The 18,389-nt window shown below is 48.0% G+C and overlaps 1 protein-coding gene across 1 annotated transcript in view; it reads left to right on the top strand.

Moving 5' to 3' along the window:
* GRM6 (glutamate metabotropic receptor 6) overlaps positions 1 to 17,772 on the top strand; it is an 18,033-nt gene extending 261 nt beyond the window's left edge. The window contains 10 exon segments of the mRNA XM_023741429.1: positions 1 to 274; positions 3,029 to 3,245; positions 3,616 to 3,751; positions 4,538 to 4,692; positions 5,486 to 5,626; positions 5,743 to 5,943; positions 10,604 to 10,749; positions 10,839 to 11,462; positions 16,465 to 16,776; positions 17,575 to 17,772. The exon segment at positions 1 to 274 is cut by the window's left edge and continues 137 nt beyond it. Of these exon segments, the coding sequence (XP_023597197.1) occupies positions 1 to 274; positions 3,029 to 3,245; positions 3,616 to 3,751; positions 4,538 to 4,692; positions 5,486 to 5,626; positions 5,743 to 5,943; positions 10,604 to 10,749; positions 10,839 to 11,462; positions 16,465 to 16,776; positions 17,575 to 17,772 (2,404 nt within the window).
* Positions 17,773 to 18,389: the final 617 nt, after the last annotated feature.

The raw sequence follows: 18,389 nt of genomic DNA, 5'->3' as shown, positions 1-18,389 counted from the left end.
CCGCGTCAACGCCGACCCCGCGCTGCTGCCCGGCGTGCGCCTGGGCGCGCGGCTGCTCGACACCTGCTCGCGGGACACGTACGCGCTGGAGCAGGCGCTCAGCTTCGTGCAGGCGCTGATCCGCGGCCGCGGCGACGGCGACGAGGCGAGCGTGCGCTGCCCAGGGGGCGCCCCTCCGCTCCGCGCGGCGCCCCCGGAGCGCGTCGTGGCGGTAGTGGGCGCTTCAGCCAGCTCCGTCTCCATCATGGTCGCCAACGTGCTGCGCCTGTTTGCGGTGAGGGCTGCGGGGCCGGGTTTAGTTTCCAGCATTTCTTGCCTGTCCTTGCCCTTGGGGTGGCTGATGTGTTTTCTCTCTTTACCTTATTCCGGAAAGGTCTCCGCTTCAGTCATTCTAATTCACACAGATATAAAGCAGCTTCAGAGAAGCTCCCTCCGTTGGGTCAGACACAGGCCTGAATCAAATCCAGCCACCCATTCCCCAGAACCCCTCGTTTACTCTGACCCTTCGCCCTCCTCCCCATCCCCCGGCTGCCTTACACAGGCAGGCAGCCCCTTGTCTGAGTTAAGAAAACGTGCCTTCTGGGTTTCCCGGGGAAAGTGCAAATCTTGCACAGCTGTGCAACGTGGGCATGCCTCTGGGCACTGTGGGGGGCTCGGGGTGGGAGGAGCTTTGAGTTTTCCCTGAACCCAAGGCCCTCCTTCGGATGGTGCAGCCTAGACACTCCTCTTGCCCGTGCCTGGGGGTGGGTAGGTTGGCAGGGCACTATACTTCTCCCTTCTTTACTGATCACCATTTAAATTCAATTTCACATGTTTGACTTTTAATCATGTCTCAAGGGCCCTCTGAAGAGGCAACAGTGGGATTTCTTTTCTACAGAGCCCTGCCCTGCCCTACCTGAGACGCCTGGACCGCCTGTGGTGCCCTCATCTTTAGGGAACTGTCCCCCTGTGAGGGACACCGGTTCCTTGCAGCCCTGGAGGGGGTGGGGCAATGATTGGCTTCATAAGGATCAAAGATTAGGGGATCTTTGGTATTAGAGTTTGGGGGGTTTCTACAGTATTCATTCACTGGAGGAGGCTTGTGGGATAGCTTTACTGCGGCTCTCGGAGGGGCTCTCTCTGTCCTTCCATGTCTGTGTGGAGGGAGGAAGGCTTTACTTCCATCTGACTAAGGGAGGGCACATCTGTTAATCGAGGGTTTCCTTCAGAGTGTCTCTTTTGTTTCTACACCAAGCATTCTGGGTAGAGATGTTTTCTGGGCCCTCCTGCACCATCTGCATGCATTTAATCTCTCTCCCTGCGGTTGTCTCTAAATGGCAGCGTTGGCACCGGCCATACCAATACTTTCTAGTTGGCACAGAGAGAGGTTGTGGCTGTCCAGTGTGTGTGTGTGTGTGTGTGTGTGTGTGTGTGTGTGTCTGTGTGTGTCTGTGTGTACGGGGTGTATGTTTTCACCATCTGTAGGCTCTGTCCCAGCCCTGCTTAAAAAGCCTGGTTTCTGTTGCTCTCCTTGTCTTTGCCCCTTTAGGTCTACTGCAGGGATCTCGAACTCAAGGGCCTCCGAGGGCCAGGTGGGGACTGTAAGTGAATGAAGCAGGACTCTGTGAGCCCAGGGCCCACTGCTGCCTGGCTCAGACCAGACCAGTATGCCAGACCAACAGTGTTTTAGATGTAAAACGCTCTATTTTTAGACACTGGCTACTAATTCAAAAATTAAAACTACAACATGGTGCACAAAACACAACCATCAACCAGATTTGGCTTCTTGGTGGCCATTTTGTGATTTCTGTTCCAGAAGAAACTATGAAGGTCTTGAGTTCATTTCCCAGCCGTGTCACTGTGATCACAGGCATTTTAATTGATTTGGCCTAGCCTCAGTTTCATCATCTATGAAATGGAGGTTAAACCTGTGTGAGGTTGTTGCTAAACTGAAGTGTCGTGGAGTGCCCAGTGTAGCTACCCATAAACCCGTTGCTGTCGAGTCAATTCCGACTCACAGCAACCCTATGAGTGTAACGGCAGGATCCACTAATTAAACTGTAGCCAGTACGCCTTTCTTTGCCTCCTGTCTTCTGATTTTCCCTCTTTCTTTGTCTTTTGTTTTTATCTTTCTGTCTCCTTGTCTCTTTCTCCATGTTCTCTTCCTGGCTCTCTCTCTCCCTCCCTCCTTCCTTCTCTCTCCGTCACTATTCCCTCTCCCCTTTCCCATACTGCTGCCAAGCTTTCTGTCCTGCTGCAGACAACCTTATTTTCCCTAGACCTGCCTTAGCCCCCTCCTTCCAGAACCTTCTACCTCTCTGACCTCTACTCCAGCTCCCACTTGCTCCCTCTGACTCTTTGCTCTGTGTGACATTGTTCTGATTCACACCATCTCTCTGTCAGCCACCTCTTCAGTCCTCGGTTGCCATTCTCCACTGCCCTTTCATAGTTGCTCCTCACCCCACTTCCAGATCAGCTCAGTCCATAATCCCTGCTACTAATCACTCTAATACACACAAATAAACCCAGTTTCAAGCAAGCCTCTCCATGGGCCAGACACAGCCTTGAATCAGACACTTCCCTCCAGCTCCCTTGTCTGCTCTGATCCCTCCTGGGGCTGCCACCAGTACAGACTGTCCGTTTGTGTGATTAGGAAAACGTGCTTTCTTCTGGGGCTGACAAGGATGCCTCTTCCCCAGGCTGATGCAGCCTGCACCCAGCAGCTGGATTGGCTACAGATTGGACTTCACTTCCTTCTTCCCCCTTGCTCAAGAATTCGTGTTCAGGACACACCCTGCACAACTGTATATGGCAAACTTGCCCTTTCCCCTAGACCCTCACATCTCCCATATCCCGCCAGACAGCTTCAAAAAATGCAGACCTTTACCCACACCTTATGGCCTCTCCATGTGGCCACTCTAGCTGGCCCCTAGCTCCCTACGCCAAGCCTTCCATGTCCCCATCCATGTCCTGGATTCCCACAGCCTTCCTTCCCTAGGGTCACTACTAGCCCACCATTCACAGCCCAGGTGTTCTTTCCCTCCTTCAGATACCCCAGATCAGCTACGCCTCCACAGCCCCAGAGCTCAGTGATTCCACACGCTACGACTTCTTCTCCCGTGTGGTGCCACCCGACTCCTACCAGGCCCAGGCCATGGTGGACATTGTGCGAGCACTGGGATGGAACTATGTGTCCACGCTGGCCTCTGAGGGCAACTATGGCGAGAGTGGGGTTGAGGCCTTTGTGCAGATCTCCCGTGAGGCTGGTGAGTTGGGGTGGGGAACTGTCTGAGGCACCAAGGAACCTGCAGAGGTATGGGCCAGGGGCCAATGGATGGGGGTATTGGGTCTGTGGTGGGCCTCAGGGCTGTGGTTAGCCTGGATGGGCCCCCATGGGTGGTCCAAGGCTTGGCAGGCAAACAGTGCTTTGTATGGAATAAAAAATGCCACTTCCTCTGGTGGACTCAGCCCCAGGCCATGTGGCCTAGCAAGTGGAGCCCAGGCTAGACTCCACCTCTCTCATCCCTCAGCCAGACCCCTCGGCCAGGCCCCTGATGACAAGCTAGGCAGTCATCCACGGTGGCGGCCCTGTGGGTGCAGGGGCTGAGCCCTGATTTAGGCATCCCCGTCACCCAGGGGGGGTCTGTATTGCACAGTCCATCAAGATTCCTAGGGAACCAAAGCCAGGAGAATTCAACAAGGTGATCAGGAGACTCATGGAGACACCCAACGCCCGGGGCATCATCATCTTTGCCAACGAGGATGACATCAGGTAGGACAGCGTGTGTTCATTCACTGCTCTGAGGAGGCTCTCCCTGCATGCCTGCCTCCCACTTTTACTTACCCACCATATATGTCCATACCCCTCCCTCCCCCTTTTTCCTCCTACCCGTTTGAGTTCTCTGCTGCCATCATTGCATCAGGTTTCCCAAATGATCCCGGCCTGGTCTGGGTGGAGATGCCCCAGCCCCACCAGGGAAACTCAAGTGAATTAAAAAAAAACAAAAAAACAAAACAAAAGAAAACAAAAACCAAACCCATTGCCGTTGAGTTGATTCTGATTCATTGCCTGTTTTTATAGCTCAGAGTGGGGGTGGGGGTGGGGCTGAGCAGCTCTATGCATAAAGAATGAGCTGTTGGAACTGAGCCTGGGCGGTGAAGAGGGTGTCAGCATAAGGAGCTGTCAGATGGGGTGGGGGCAGTACAGAGAGTGTCAGCAGGGCCCTGCCCAAGTGGAGGTTCCTATTGCAGCCTGGAGGTGCTGGAGGCAGGATATGGGGGTAGGGGACTTCTGAGTGGCCTCGATCTTCCTCAAGGAGCCCCTCCAAAGGCCAGAGTGAAGTGGGTTACAGTGGATAGAGCAAGTGGGCTGGCTTGGGGTAAGAAGCTGGCTTGGCATTCTACTGAGTGCTCTCAACATCCTGTATGCTGTTTTTCTGAAAAAAGGGTCTGCTGAGTGATGTGGGAGGGACAGATGGATAAAGAAGAATGCTAAGTGGCCGAGGTAAGCTGGAGGAGGGTTCCAGGCCTCGCTCATTTCCCAGCCCTGTTCTACCAGGAGGGTCCTGGAGGCCGCACGCCAGGCCAACCTAACGGGCCACTTCCTGTGGGTCGGCTCAGATAGCTGGGGAGCCAAGACCGCACCTATCCTGAACCTAGAAGATGTGGCTGTGGGCGCCATCACCATCCTGCCCAAAAGGGCCTCCATTGATGGTGAGTGGCAGGGTTGGCTCCCACATTCTGCCTCCCATCCTCATTTGTTCTTACCCAGAATTCCCTCTTGGGGGCACTCATTTTCCAATCTGTATAATTGGTTTAGTGTTAGAATTCTCACCTTCCATGTGGGAGACCCAGGTTTGATTCCCAGCCAGTGCACCTCATGTGCAGCCACCACCCGTTTGTCAGTGGAGGCTTGTGTGTTGCTATGATGCTGAACAGATTTCAGCAGAGCTTCCAGACTAAGATGGACTAAGAAGAAAGGCCTGGCAACCTGCTTCCGAAAATCAGCCATTGAAAACCCTATTGATCTCAATGGTCCAATCTGAAATAGTTCATGGGGATGGCACAGGATCAGACAGCATTTTGTTCTGTTGTACATGGGTTGCCATGAGTAAGGGGCCTACTTGATGGCAGCTAATCACAGCAACACATAATTGGTACTGTGATCCAGGTGCCTTGTAGGATTCCCAGATTCTCTGAGTCTGAAGTTCTATGAATACATCCCTCAAAGCAGTGTTTGAAGGGGATGGTGTGTGAGTAAAAGCATACCCATTGTACAGGGTAAAGAATGTTAGTGTTTTTTAAAAATTCTATGCCTGTATTCTCGTTCTACCAGAAACACTAATTTAGGGAGGATGAGGAGGAAGAGAAACCAAGGATCTGGAACATACCATCCTGCTGATGAGAGTGATGAGGCTTGCCCTGCGTCCCTGCTCTCCCCTCATCCCACTTGTGAAGGGACGCAGGAGAATCATGGCAGCCTCCTCTCTTCTTCCCTCCCTCTCAGGGTTTGACCAGTACTTCATGACCCGCTCTTTGGAGAACAACCGCCGGAACATCTGGTTTGCTGAGTTCTGGGAAGAGAATTTTAACTGCAAACTGACCAGCTCAGGTACCCAGTCAGATGATTCTACCCGCAAATGCACAGGTGAGTGCTGCCCAGGGTGGCGAGGGTGGTAGGGAAAAGGTGGAGGCCAACTCAGACGTGGAGCCCAGGCCTACCTCCTGGCTCCTGGTCTCAGGGGTGGGGCATCCCTAGGACAGGTGAGGAACGCATCGGCCGGGACTCCACCTACGAGCAGGAGGGGAAGGTGCAGTTTGTGATCGATGCTGTGTATGCCATTGCCCACGCCCTCCACAGCATGCATCAGACGCTCTGTCCTGGGCACACAGGCCTGTGCCCGGCCATGGAGCCTGCTGATGGACGGATGCTGCTGCAGTATATTCGAGCCGTCCGCTTCAACGGTGAGTGGATGCTAGCATTCCTATGGGTGAGGGGAAGGCTTCTGGCACAGATTTCTGTGTGGGACCTGGGAGGACTCAGGATTGAAGGGGCAGGAGAGGCAGAGTGGCATGGCGGGCACCTGGGGCTGAGGGCTGGAGAACTGAGCCAAGCTCTGGTTCCCACTTATTAAAAATTAATTGTGGTAAAATATATAGATACAACATAAGATTTTCCATTTTAACTATATTTAGTGTACAATTCAAAGTCATTAATTATATTCACCATATTGTACATCCATCACCACTATTTATTTCTAAAACTTGCATCACCCCACAGATTCAGCACTCCCTAAGCAATGTAGTTTTTGTTGTTGTTGTTGGGTGCCTTTGAGTCGATTCCGACTCCTAGCAACCCTGTGTACAACAGAATGAAACACTGCCCGATCCTGTGCCATCCTCACAATCCCTATTATGCTCGAGCTCATCGCTGTAGCCACTGTGTCAGTCCATCTCGTTGAGGGTCTTCCTCTTTATCGCTGACCCTCTACTGTACCAAGCATGATGTCCTTCTCCAGGGACTGATTCCTCCTGATAACATGTCCAATGTATGTGAAACGTAGTCTTGCCATTCTTGCTTCCTCCAATCCTGATGTCCCAGCTTCTCGGATTATTTGCTCAGCATACAGATTGAATAAATATGGTAAAAGGATACAACCCTGCACACACCTTTCCTGACTTTAAACCATGCAGTATCCCCTTGTTCTGTTCGAATGACTGCCTCTTGATCTATGTACAGGTTTGTCATGGGCATAATTGAGTGTTCTGGAATTCCCATTCTTTGCAATGTTATTTATAATTTGTTATGATCCACACAGTCGAATGCCTTTGCATAGTCAGTAAAACACAGGTAAACATCTTTCTGGTATTCTCTCCTTTCAGCCAGGATCCATCTGACATCAGCAATGATATCCCTCGTTCCATGTCCTCTTCTGAATCTGGCTTGAATTTCTGACAGTTCTCTGTCAGTGTACTGCTGCAACTGCTTTTGAATGATCTTCAGCAAAATTTTGCCTGCATGTGGTATTAATGATATTGTTCGATAATTTCCACATTCGATTGGATTGCGTTTCTTGGGAATAGGCATAAATATGGATCTCTTCCAGTTGGTTGGCCAGGTAGCTGTCTTCCAAATTTCTTGGCATAGATGAGTGAGCACTTCCAGCGCTGCATCAGTTTGTTTCAACATCTTAGTTGGTATTCTGTCAATTCCAGGAGCCTTGTTTTTTGCCAGTGCCTTCAGTGCAGCTTGGAGTTCTTCCTTTAGTATGATCGGTTCCTGATCATATGCTACCTCCTGAAATGGTTGAATGTCAACCAATTCTTTTGGTATAGTGAACCTATGTATTCCTTCCATCTTCTTTTGATGCTTCTTGCATGGTTTAATATTTTCCCCGTAGAATCCTTTAGTATTGCAACTTGATGCTTGAATTTTTCCTTCAGTTCTTTCAGCTTGAGAAATGCCAAGCGTGTTCTTCCCTTTTGGTTTTCTATCTCCAGGTCTTTGCACATGTCAGCTGCCCTTTGAAATCTTCTGTTCAGCTCTTTTACTTCATCGTTTCTTCCATTCACTTTAGCTACTCGATGCTCAAGAGTAAGTTTCAGAGTCTCTTCTGACATCCATTTTGGTCTTTTCTTTCTTTCTGGTCATTTTAATGACCTCTAACTTTCTTCATGTATGATGTCCTTGATGTCATTGCACAACTCATCAGGTCTTCGGTCATTAGGGTTCAGCACATCAAATCTATTCTTGAGATGGTCTCTAAATTCAGGTGGGATATACTCAAGGTCGTACTTTGGCTCTTGTGGACTTGTTCTAATTTTCTTCAGTTTCAACTTGAACTTGCATATGAGCAATTGGTGGTCTGTTCTGGAGTTGGCCTCTGGCCTCGTTCTGACTGATGATATTGAGCTTTTCCATTGTCTGTACGCAGATGTAGTCCATTTGATTCCTGTGTATTCCATCTGGTGAGGTCTATGTGTATAGTCACAGTTTATGTTGGTGAAAAAAGGTATTTGCAGCGAAGAAGTCATTGGTCTTGCAAAATTCTATCACGTAATATCCAGCATCATTTCTATCACCAAGGCCATATTTTCCAACTACCGATCCTGTCGTCTTTGTTTCCAACTTTCACATTCCAATCACCAGTAATTATTAATACATCCTGATTGCATGTTCAGCAGAAGTTGGTAAAAATCTTCTATTTCTTCATCTTTGGCCTTAGTGGTTGGTGCATAAATTTGAATAATAGTTGTATTAACTGGTCTTCCTTGTAGGTGTATGGATATTATTCTATCACTGACAGCATTGTACTTCAGGATAGATCTTGAAATGTTCTTTTTGATGATAAATGCAACACCATTCCTCTTCAAGTTGTCATTCCCAGCATAGTATATGATTGTTGTTGTTAGGTGCTGTCAAGTTGGTTCCTACTCATAGTGACCCTAAGTACAAGGTCCTGCGCCATCCTTACAGTCGTTGTTATGCTTGAGCCCATTGTTGCTGTCATTGTGTCAGTTGATCACCTTGAAGGTCTTCCTCTTTTTAGCTGACCCTCTACTTTACCAAGCATCATGACCTTCTCCAGGGACTGGTCCCACCTGATAACATGTCTGAAGTATGTAAGACAAAGTCTTGCTATTCTTGCTTCTGATGAGCATTCTGGCTGTACTTCCAAGACAGATTTGTTTATTCTTCTGGCAGTCCATGTTATATTCAGTATTCTTCACTAATGCCATAATTCAAGGCATTAATTCTTCTTAAGTTTTCCTTATTCATCGTCTAGCTTTCACATGCATATAAGGCCATTGAAAACACCATGGCTTGGGTCAGGTGGCACCTTAGTCGTTAAAGTGACATCTTTGTTTTTTAACACGTTAAAGAGGTCTTTTGCAGCAGATTTGCCCAGTGCAGTGTGTTGTTTGACTTCTTGACTGCTGCTTCCATGGGCGTTGATTGTGGATCCAAGAAAAATGAAATCTTTTACAACTTCAGTATTTTCTCCATTTATCATGATGTTGCTTATTGGTCCAGTTGAGAGGATTTTTGTTTTCTTTATTTTGAGGTGCAATCCATACTGAAGGCTGTGGTCTTTGATCACCATCAGTGAGTGCTTCAAGTTGTCTTTGCTTTTAGCAAGCAAAGTTGTGTCATCTGCATATTGCAGGTTGTTAATGAGTCTTCCTCCAATCTTTATGCTGTGTTCTTCTTCGTTTAGTCCAGCTTTTGGGATTGTTTACTCAGCATACAGATTGAATAAGTATGGTGAAAGGATACGACTCTGACGCACACTTTTCCTCACTTTAAACCAGGCAGTACCCCTTTGTTCTGTTCTGATAACTGCCTATTGGTCTATGTACAGGTTCCTCATGAGCACAACTAAGTGTTCTGGAATTCCCCTTCTTTGCAATGTTGTCCATAATTTGTTATGATCCACACAGTTGAATGCCTTTACATAGTCAGTAAAACACAGGTAAACCTCTTAACTCCCCCTGCCCAGCCCCTAGTAACCACTATCCTATTTTCTGTCTCTATGCATTTGCCTATTCTGGATATTTCATATAAGTGGGTTCATGCGATATTAGTTCTTTTATGTCTGGCTTCTTTCTCTCAGCATAACATTTTCAAGGTTTGTCCATGTTGTAGCATGCATCAGCACCTCATTTCTCTTTATGGTTGAATTCTGGCTCCTCCTTTCTAATACTCCTGCCTCCCCAGCCTTCAGCCCCAATTTGCAAATTCAGAGTTGGGGAGATTTTCTGTGACCCTGCCTGCCTCACACTCAGTGGGTTACACATAACTCCCCTCCATTGTGCAGAACTGAGAGGCATATGGACTCTTGGGGCATGTAGGGGACACAGTGAAGACTGCTCAACGCATGGCCCACACTGTGGATAAGCTGCTCACTCTGAGTCATGAGCTTCTAAATGCTGCCCTACCTAGGCTGAGAGCTGCTTGAGACAAGGAGCACGTCTGATGCACGGGTGTCTTCCAGCAGAGGGCTTGGCCCGTGGTCTCAAAACAATGTCTTTTGAAAAGAATCTAGTGGACTGAAGCTGTACTCATGGTTTGTGGGGAGAGATTCGCTGCTTATTAATTAAAACCAGTTGCCATCGAGTTGACTCTGACTCATGGCAATCCCACGTGTGTCAGACTAGAACTGTGCTCCATAGGCTTTTCAGTGGCTGATTTTTCAGAAGTAGATCGCCAAGCCTTTTTTCTGAGGTGCCTCTGGGTGGACTCGAACCATTAGCAGTCAAACACTTAACTCTTCACATCACCCAGGGACTCCTCATGGTAATTACTATCCTTTATAAAACCAAAAACGCTGTTCCCTCACCAAATATGTACTGCACATTTTCTTTCTGCTAAGCTCTCTTAATATTATCCCAGACTAGCACTACAGATGGTAGGACAAGCTTCTCAAAGAAATAAAACTGACTTCAAAATGGTACCAATTTCATGCTGTCCTGTAGACCGTGGTCCAGGTCTGAACTCTTCTTCTGGCCTGCACAGTCAGACTCCATCTTACTTGTCCTGGATGCTGGCCTGCCCATGTGACCTCTCTAGGAGGTGGCTGTGATGGGCAAGAGAACCAGCTGAGGATGATGGGCTCTCCCCCAGGCAGTGCAGGCACCCCTGTAATGTTCAACGAGAATGGAGATGCACCCGGGCGCTATGACATCTTCCAGTACCAGGCGGCCAATGGCAGTGCGGGCAGTGGCGGATACCAGGCTGTGGGCCAGTGGGCAGAGATCCTCAGACTCGATGTGAGTAGCACAGACCGAACCCTGGTGCCAAGAGGTGGATCCACCATTCTGCAGCAGGGGGTCACAAGCCCGTATCTCACTCATCCCAGGTAGAAGCACTTCAGTGGTCAGACGACCTCCAAGAGGTGCCCTCATCTCAGTGCAGCCTCCCCTGTGGGCCAGGTGAGCGGAAAAAGATGGTGAAAGGTGTCCCCTGCTGCTGGCACTGCGAGGCCTGCGATGGGTACCACTTCCAGGTGGACGAATTCATGTGCGAGGCCTGTCCTGGGGACATGCGGCCCACTCCCAATCACACAGGCTGCCGCCCCACGCCGGTGGTGTGCCTCACCTGGTTCTCCCCCTGGGCGGCCCCTCCCCTCCTCCTGGCCATGCTGGGCATCATGGCGACCACAACGGTGGTGGCCACCTTTGTGCTGCACAACAACACACCCATCGTACGGGCTTCTGGCCGAGAGCTCAGCTATGTCCTGCTCACGGGTATCTTCCTTATCTACACCATCACCTTCCTCATGGTGGCTGAGCCTGGTGCTGCCATCTGTGCTGCCCGGAGACTCTTCCTTGGCCTTGGCACTACCCTCAGCTACTCCGCCTTGCTCACCAAGACCAACCGCATCTACCGGATTTTTGAGCAGGGGAAGCGCTCAGTCACACCCCCGCCCTTCATCAGCCCCACTTCGCAGCTCGTCATCACCTTCAGCCTCACATCTGTGCAGGTAGGTCCTAAAGAACCCCAAGGTGGCAGGGTGGGTGGATTGGAGGCTGGGGGTGGGGTGAATTAGTCTCCTAGGGATGCCGTAACTAAGTACCACAAAGTGGGTGGCTTAAAGCAACAGAAATTTATTGTTGTACAGTTCTGGAGGCTAGTCTGAAATCAAGGTGTCAGCAGGGCCATGCTCCTTCCTGAAGCTCTAGGAGAATATCCTTTCTTGTCTCTCCCACCTTCTGGTAGCCCCAGGTGTTCCTTGGCTTCTAGATGCATCACTGCATCTCTGCCTGCATTGTCACATGGCTGTCTTCCCTCTGTGTCTGCATCTCTTTTCATCTTTTATAAGGATACCAGTTATATTGGATTAGGACTCAGCTTACTCCAATGTGACCTCATGTTAACTTAACTGATAACATCTTCAAAGTTCCTATTTCCAAACAAGGTCATATTCACAGGTTTAGGGTTTAGGACTTCAACATGTCTTTTTTGGGGGACACAATTCAATCCATAACAGGGGGGGTTTGTACTCAACTTCAGTAAATCAGAGAAGTGGTATTTCTAGAGTGAGTCACTCTTTTCCATTTTGGCTCCCATGTTAAAATAAAAATAGGCCCAGGAGAGAGAGCCCTACTGTTTCCTGTAAATAAGAAGAACTCTGTCTTAGTCATCTAGTGTTGCTATAACAGAGATACCACAAGTGGATGGCTTTAACAAAGAGAAGTTTATTCTCTCACAGCCCAGTAGGCTACAAGTCCAAATTCAGGGCATCAGCTCCAGGGGAACGCTTTCTCTGCCAGCTCTGGATGAAGGTCCGTGTCATCAGTCTTACCCTGGTCTGGGAGCTTCTCTGTGCAGGAACCTCAGGTCCAAAGGATGCACTCTGCTCCCAGCATTGTTTTCTTGGTGGTACGAGGTTCCCATGTGTCTCTGCTTGCTTCTCTCTTTTATATCTCAGAAGAGATTGGATTAAGACACTATCTAATCTTGTAAACCTCATCAGTATAACTGCCACTAATCCATCTTATTAGATCATAGTGATGGAAGTTACAACACCTGAGGAAATCACATCAGATTATACAGTCATGTAATACTGGGGATCATGACCCAGCCAAGCTGATACACACCTTTTTTGGGGGACATAATTGAATCCATGACGCACTTATTTAAGTGAACCCATTCCTCCCCTTCCCCTCACCTGCCACCCCCTATTCAATCTATGAAGGAAATTAGGTCAGTAAGGTGGAAAGCATGAGTTATAGTCTGTAAAACAACAAAATTGTTTTCATAAACTCAGTATGCTCTTCCACAATTGGACTCCAATACAAAAATAAGGAAAAGAGATAGCTGACTAATTTTCCTCAAGCAAGTATCTGTTTCCATAAAGCAAGTTACTGCTGCCCAGTTCACTAGGGTAGCCTGGATTAGAGGTGCAGGGTCCAATGCTATTTCTGTGGAGTGTTGTTAGGTGCCATCCAGTTGGTTCTGACTCATAATGACCCTGTGTACAACAGATTGAAACACTGCCTGGTCCTGCACCATCCTCACAGTTGTCGTTATGCTTGAGCCCATTGTTGCAGCCACTGTGTCAGTCCATCTCCTTGAGGGTCTTCCTCTCTTTTGCTGACCCTGTACTTTACCAAGCATGATGTCTGGTGTTCGCAACTGGTCCTTCCTGGTAGGGACTTGTCCCTCCCAATAACATGTCCGAAGTATGTGAGATGAAGTTTTGCTATCCTTGCTTCTAAGGAACATTCTGGCTGTACTTCTTCCAAAACAGATTTGTACATTCTTCTGGCAGTCCATGGTATATTCAGTATTCTTCCCCAACATCATCATTCAAAGGCGTTAATTATTCTTTGGTCCTCCTTATTCATTGTCCAGCTTTCACATGCATATGAGGTGACTGAAAATACCATGGCTGGGGTCAGGCACACCTTAGTCCTCAAAGTGACATCTTTACTTTTTAACGTTTTAAAGAGGTCTTTTGCAACAGATTTGCCTAATGCAATATGTTGTTTGATTTCTTGACTGCTGCTTCCATGGGTGTTGATTATGGATCCAAGTAAAGTGACATTCTTGACAATTTTAGTCTTTTCTCCATTTATCATAATGTTGCTTATTAGTTCAGTTGTGAGCATTTTTGTTCTCTTTATGTTGAGGTGTAATCCATACTGAAGGCTGTGGTCTTTTATCTTCATCAGTAAGTGCTTCAAGTCCTCTTCAATTTCAGCAATAAGGTTGTGTCATCTGCATATCACAGGTTGTTAATGAGTCTTCCTCTAATCCTGATGCCGTGTTCTTCCTCATATAGTGCAGCTTCTGGGATTATTTGTTCAGCATACAGATTGAAAAAGTATGGTGAGAGGATACAACCGTGAGGTACACCTTTCCTGACTTCAAACCATGAAATATCTCTTTGTTCTGTTTGAATGACTGCCTGTTGGTCTATGTACAGGTTCCCCATGAGCACAATTAAGTGTTCTGGAATTCTCATTCTTCGCAATGTCATTCATAATTTGTTATGATCCACATAGTCAAATATCTTTGCATAGTCAATAAAACACAGGTAAATATCTTTCTGGTATTCTGTGCTTTCAGCCAAGACCCATCTGACATCAGCAATGATATCCTTTGTTCCACGTCCTCTTCTGAATCCTGCTTGAATTTCTGTGGAGTGGAGCATCTAATTCCATAAAACAGCTAATGTTTTATGATGTAATGTACATCAAAAACAGATTTCCTTTGTGGTTTTCCCTAAGTACAGATCATATTACAGCTTTGGAAATGATTTCCATAGTCTGGAAAGCCCTAGATGTTTTCTGTGCAGAGGGTATTAAGAGACAGATGACTTGGGGAGGTGGACCTTGTGTAATATTGCAGAGCCAGCCATGTTCTAAGGGCCATGTGGAAGGTGACACACTTTCCACTCCAGGCAAACCCTTCTCCCACGTAGCTCTGCATGTACCACGTTCATTCTTACCCACAGGCCTTTGTGCATGCAATTACCCACTACTAGAAGGTGGTCCCACCCTTCCTAACAGGAACTGAGCTTCCCCTCGTCAGGTCCAGTACATTCTGAGATGGCACCTCACTACTCTCGTGTCTCAGATACTCCCTGGCTCCCCTCATTCACAGGATGGAGATCTTAACCTGTATTCACTGCTCCCCAATCTGCTTACCTCCCTGGTACCATCTACTTGAACTCCCCACATTACACCCTCCTTTCCAGATATAATGGACTCTTTAAAAGATGCACCTCTTCAACCTTTCTAGGTATTTTTGCCAATAGGATGGATGTTAAATAGCATCTCATTGTTTTAATTTGGCTACACTAAATTGGTAGCACAGCTGGCCTTTGGAATCTCCTTTTCTGTGAATTGCTTGTTCCTATCCTTTGATCATTTTCTATAATTTTGTAGGAGTTCATTACATGTATTGGATGCTATTCTTTTTTTTTTTTTGCCACTTTGGGTTGCAAAATAGGTGTGTACATTTTGGTTGTTACTTCTGTGCACTATAACTGAGTATTATGATAGTTTCTTATGGGAGACTTTTCCCCCCAACTTACAGCCTTGTCCTAAGAGGTGCTTTCTTGCTGCCTTCTTAGATAGTGGGTGGGGTTTTATTTTATTCAACCCTTGCTCATGGAGCAATCACCAGAGCTACTGCCTTTGTGAGCATCACAAAAAGGTGCTCCTTTTGGGCAGACAAATGGTAAAAAGTGTCCCTTCCTCCAGGATTACACCACCTGGCTCCACATCAACGCATGGCATGGAGTTTTGGCTGGATTTCATGTCCCACTTGCCCCCTAGAGTGCAGTGAACAACCTGCACACGCGTATGGCGCAGCCCTCCCAGGTCTTGCCTTTATCCAAGTGTCTCAGTTCCCACTCTCCAGCTTCTGTTGGTTCAAGGTTTTGTCTCCTGTCTCTGTGAGGGAATTGAAACCCCATATCCTCTATTAAGGCCTGTGTCTGGCACTTACGCCTCCCAGGCCAGCTCACATTCTCACCCCTCTCTATCAAGTGTTTCCTTTGTTTCTTTTGCCTGAGACATTCCTTTATTTTGAGCATTATTATGCATTCACACATCATTTCATTACATTTTACTCAACAGTTCTCTGGATTTGGAGAAGCGAGTCCTCAGGAACTAGGTTTTCATGGTGCTAAGAGTAATCAGGAGTCCTTGGGTGTCACAAACAGTTAAGTGTTCTGCTACTAGCTGATAGGTTGGTGGTTCAAACCCAACCAGAGGTGCCTCTGAAGAAAGGCCTGGCAGTCTACTTCCAAAAAATCAGCCATTGAGAACCTTATGGAGCACAATTTACCTGACACACATGGAGTCACCATGAGTCGGATCAACTCCATGGCAACTGGTTTGGGATTCTTTTTGGATTTAGAAGTGATCAAGCAAGTGTGTGTTCACATCTACAGACAAGATAATAATGCCTACCTGGAGGGTTGGGAGGAGTAGAGAGAACGTCTCTTCAAGACCTGACTCTTAGTATGTGGTACATGCGCCAGGTAATCCTCCAAGATGGCGTTTTGTCCTCACAACAACATTGTGAATAGAGATTATGAGGGTTCCACTCTCTATATGGAGAAACCAAGGCCAAGAGAGAAGATGTGTTTAGGGTCACGCAGTCTGACTTCAGATCCTTTGCCTGCAGTCACTGCCCTTTGAAGGGGCTCAGTCAGTGGTAGTGGTAATGGGAAGAACACAGGAAAAGGACATCAAGTTGCCCCATACAAATCAGCCCTGATGTTGCCAACACATACCTCCACTACAGCCCCTTCTCTCCACTTGGCCATATCCCAGCCCTCTGCTCAGGCAATCCCTCTCACCTGGACTTCCCTCCCTTCTTTATGGTGGCTCTCAGGCCTGAGAATCCCACTCAGTAGGCCAGAAGCTTTGAGGGAAATCCTATCCTGCCAGAGACCCAGCTCATGGACTTGGGTGGGCTTGTTCTTGGAATAGGATGTGTCTCTGACACGGTGTTGGTTCCTGCAGGTGGTGGGAGTGGTGGCATGGCTGGGGGCTCAGCCTCCACACAGTGTGATTGACTATGAAGAGCAGCGGACAGTGGACCCAGAGCAGGCCAGAGGGGTGCTCAAGTGCGACATGTCAGATCTGTCCCTCATCGGCTGCCTGGGCTACAGCCTCCTGCTCATGTTCACATGCACTGTGTATGCCATCAAGGCCCGCGGCGTGCCTGAGACCTTCAATGAGGCCAAGCCCATTGGTTTCACCATGTACACCACCTGCATCATCTGGCTGGCTTTTGTGCCTATATTCTTTGGCACTGCCCAGTCAGCTGAAAAGGTAATCTGGGGTCCCCTAGGAGGTTTGGCCACCTCATTTGTTTCCTGCCTGTCCACGGAAAGGCCTGATTGTTCCCAGAGCTGAGCCATACATTTAGATGCTCAATTCTTGGACTGGCTGTTTGGTTGTTTGACTCATTTGTGTACTTAAATCCTTGTTCATTCATTGGTTTTTTTCAGTATCCCTCTGCTTGTTCATTCAGTCATTTCCCCTCTTCCTTTGTTAACTCATTCATTGGTTCACCCACTTGTCTATCCATCCATTAACTTGTCTTTATTCAATTATTTCTTCATTTCTTTAAATACTTTATCTGTCAGTCCATTAATCCATTGTTCCGTTTGCTTGAACATTTATTTAGTCATTCATTCATGTATACAGTAGAACATTTATCCATCTATGTTATCCATTTGTTCCTTTATTCAGTCTGTTAACTGATTCATTTCTACATTTGAAAATACATTCATTCATCACTAACATGCCCTAGCCTGTTTTAGGCTTACAGATGATTTTCCCAGGTCTCCCTGTCTGTTAATTCATCCCTCCCTTCCCTCAGTTACTTGTCCACTCAGTCCCATGTCACTCACCTCCCTTTCTACACAAGAGGCACACAGTGACCCCAGGCTCTTTATGCCACCAGGCTTTTGCCTGTGCTTCTGTCTTTTCCTAAATGCTCATTCTCATTCATCCTTCCCAACCCAGCTGACATAGACTCACCTCCAGTCTATGTGGCAACAGAAGTGTAGGGGGTGTGGAGAGCATAGGGCTGAGACCTGTTTCTTCCCTTCCTCCATGACTTAGGTCTACATCCAGACAACCACGCTGACCGTGTCCTTGAGCCTCAGTGCATCGGTGTCCCTTGGCATGCTCTACGTCCCCAAAACCTACGTCATCCTCTTCCACCCAGAGCAGAATGTGCAGAAGCGGAAGCGAAGCCTCAAAGCTACCTCCACAATGGCAGCCCCGCCCAAGGGTGAGGGCACAGGGGACCCCAAGTAGCAGGGTGGGGGATGAACGGGTCTTGCTGCTTCCTCGCATCTTCTCTCTTCTTTCCCCTGCTTCATGGTGGAAGTTGTAAAGAGTGCAAGTCCGAAGTGAACCGTTAGAGACAGGGAGCAAACCTTAGTTCAGGAAGGCCACACCCGGCATGGAGGGGACAGGTCTTCAGAAAGAACTGGACCCATGGTCTATGTTTTACCCCTACTTTTCTCTGGATATCAGCTTCATTCTTCTCACTGCAGACCAGACTTCTTACTCATGGTGGAAAACAGCTGCTGAAAGGGTCATACCACAAGACAGGGACTAAATTTACACAGTCTGGTCTGAAGTTCAAAGGTCATGATAAAGCCCTGGACTCGGCCCAGTTTGAGTGAAATTTCTATCCCTCGATCAAGCACCCTAACCTGGGGATTGGGCAGCATGTAAGAATGGGTAGGCCCCAGAATGAAACACAGCGTTGGTATGGGAAAGGAGCAGTCCAACAATAGGAGACCTGTGGGTCTCTGTTCTGGACATAGTAACTCAGGCTCGGGTAAATATTTGGCTAGGCACAGAGGCTGGGCTCTTGGGTGACAGCCCTGTGAGCAGAGGATGGGCCTGCTGAGGACAGAGGAGCA

Source organism: Trichechus manatus, unplaced genomic scaffold (assembly GCF_000243295.1).
Source record: "Trichechus manatus latirostris isolate Lorelei unplaced genomic scaffold, TriManLat1.0 scaffold00181, whole genome shotgun sequence".
Taxonomy (NCBI): Eukaryota; Metazoa; Chordata; class Mammalia; order Sirenia; family Trichechidae; genus Trichechus; species Trichechus manatus.
This window is presented reverse-complemented; position numbering and strand designations above follow the sequence as displayed.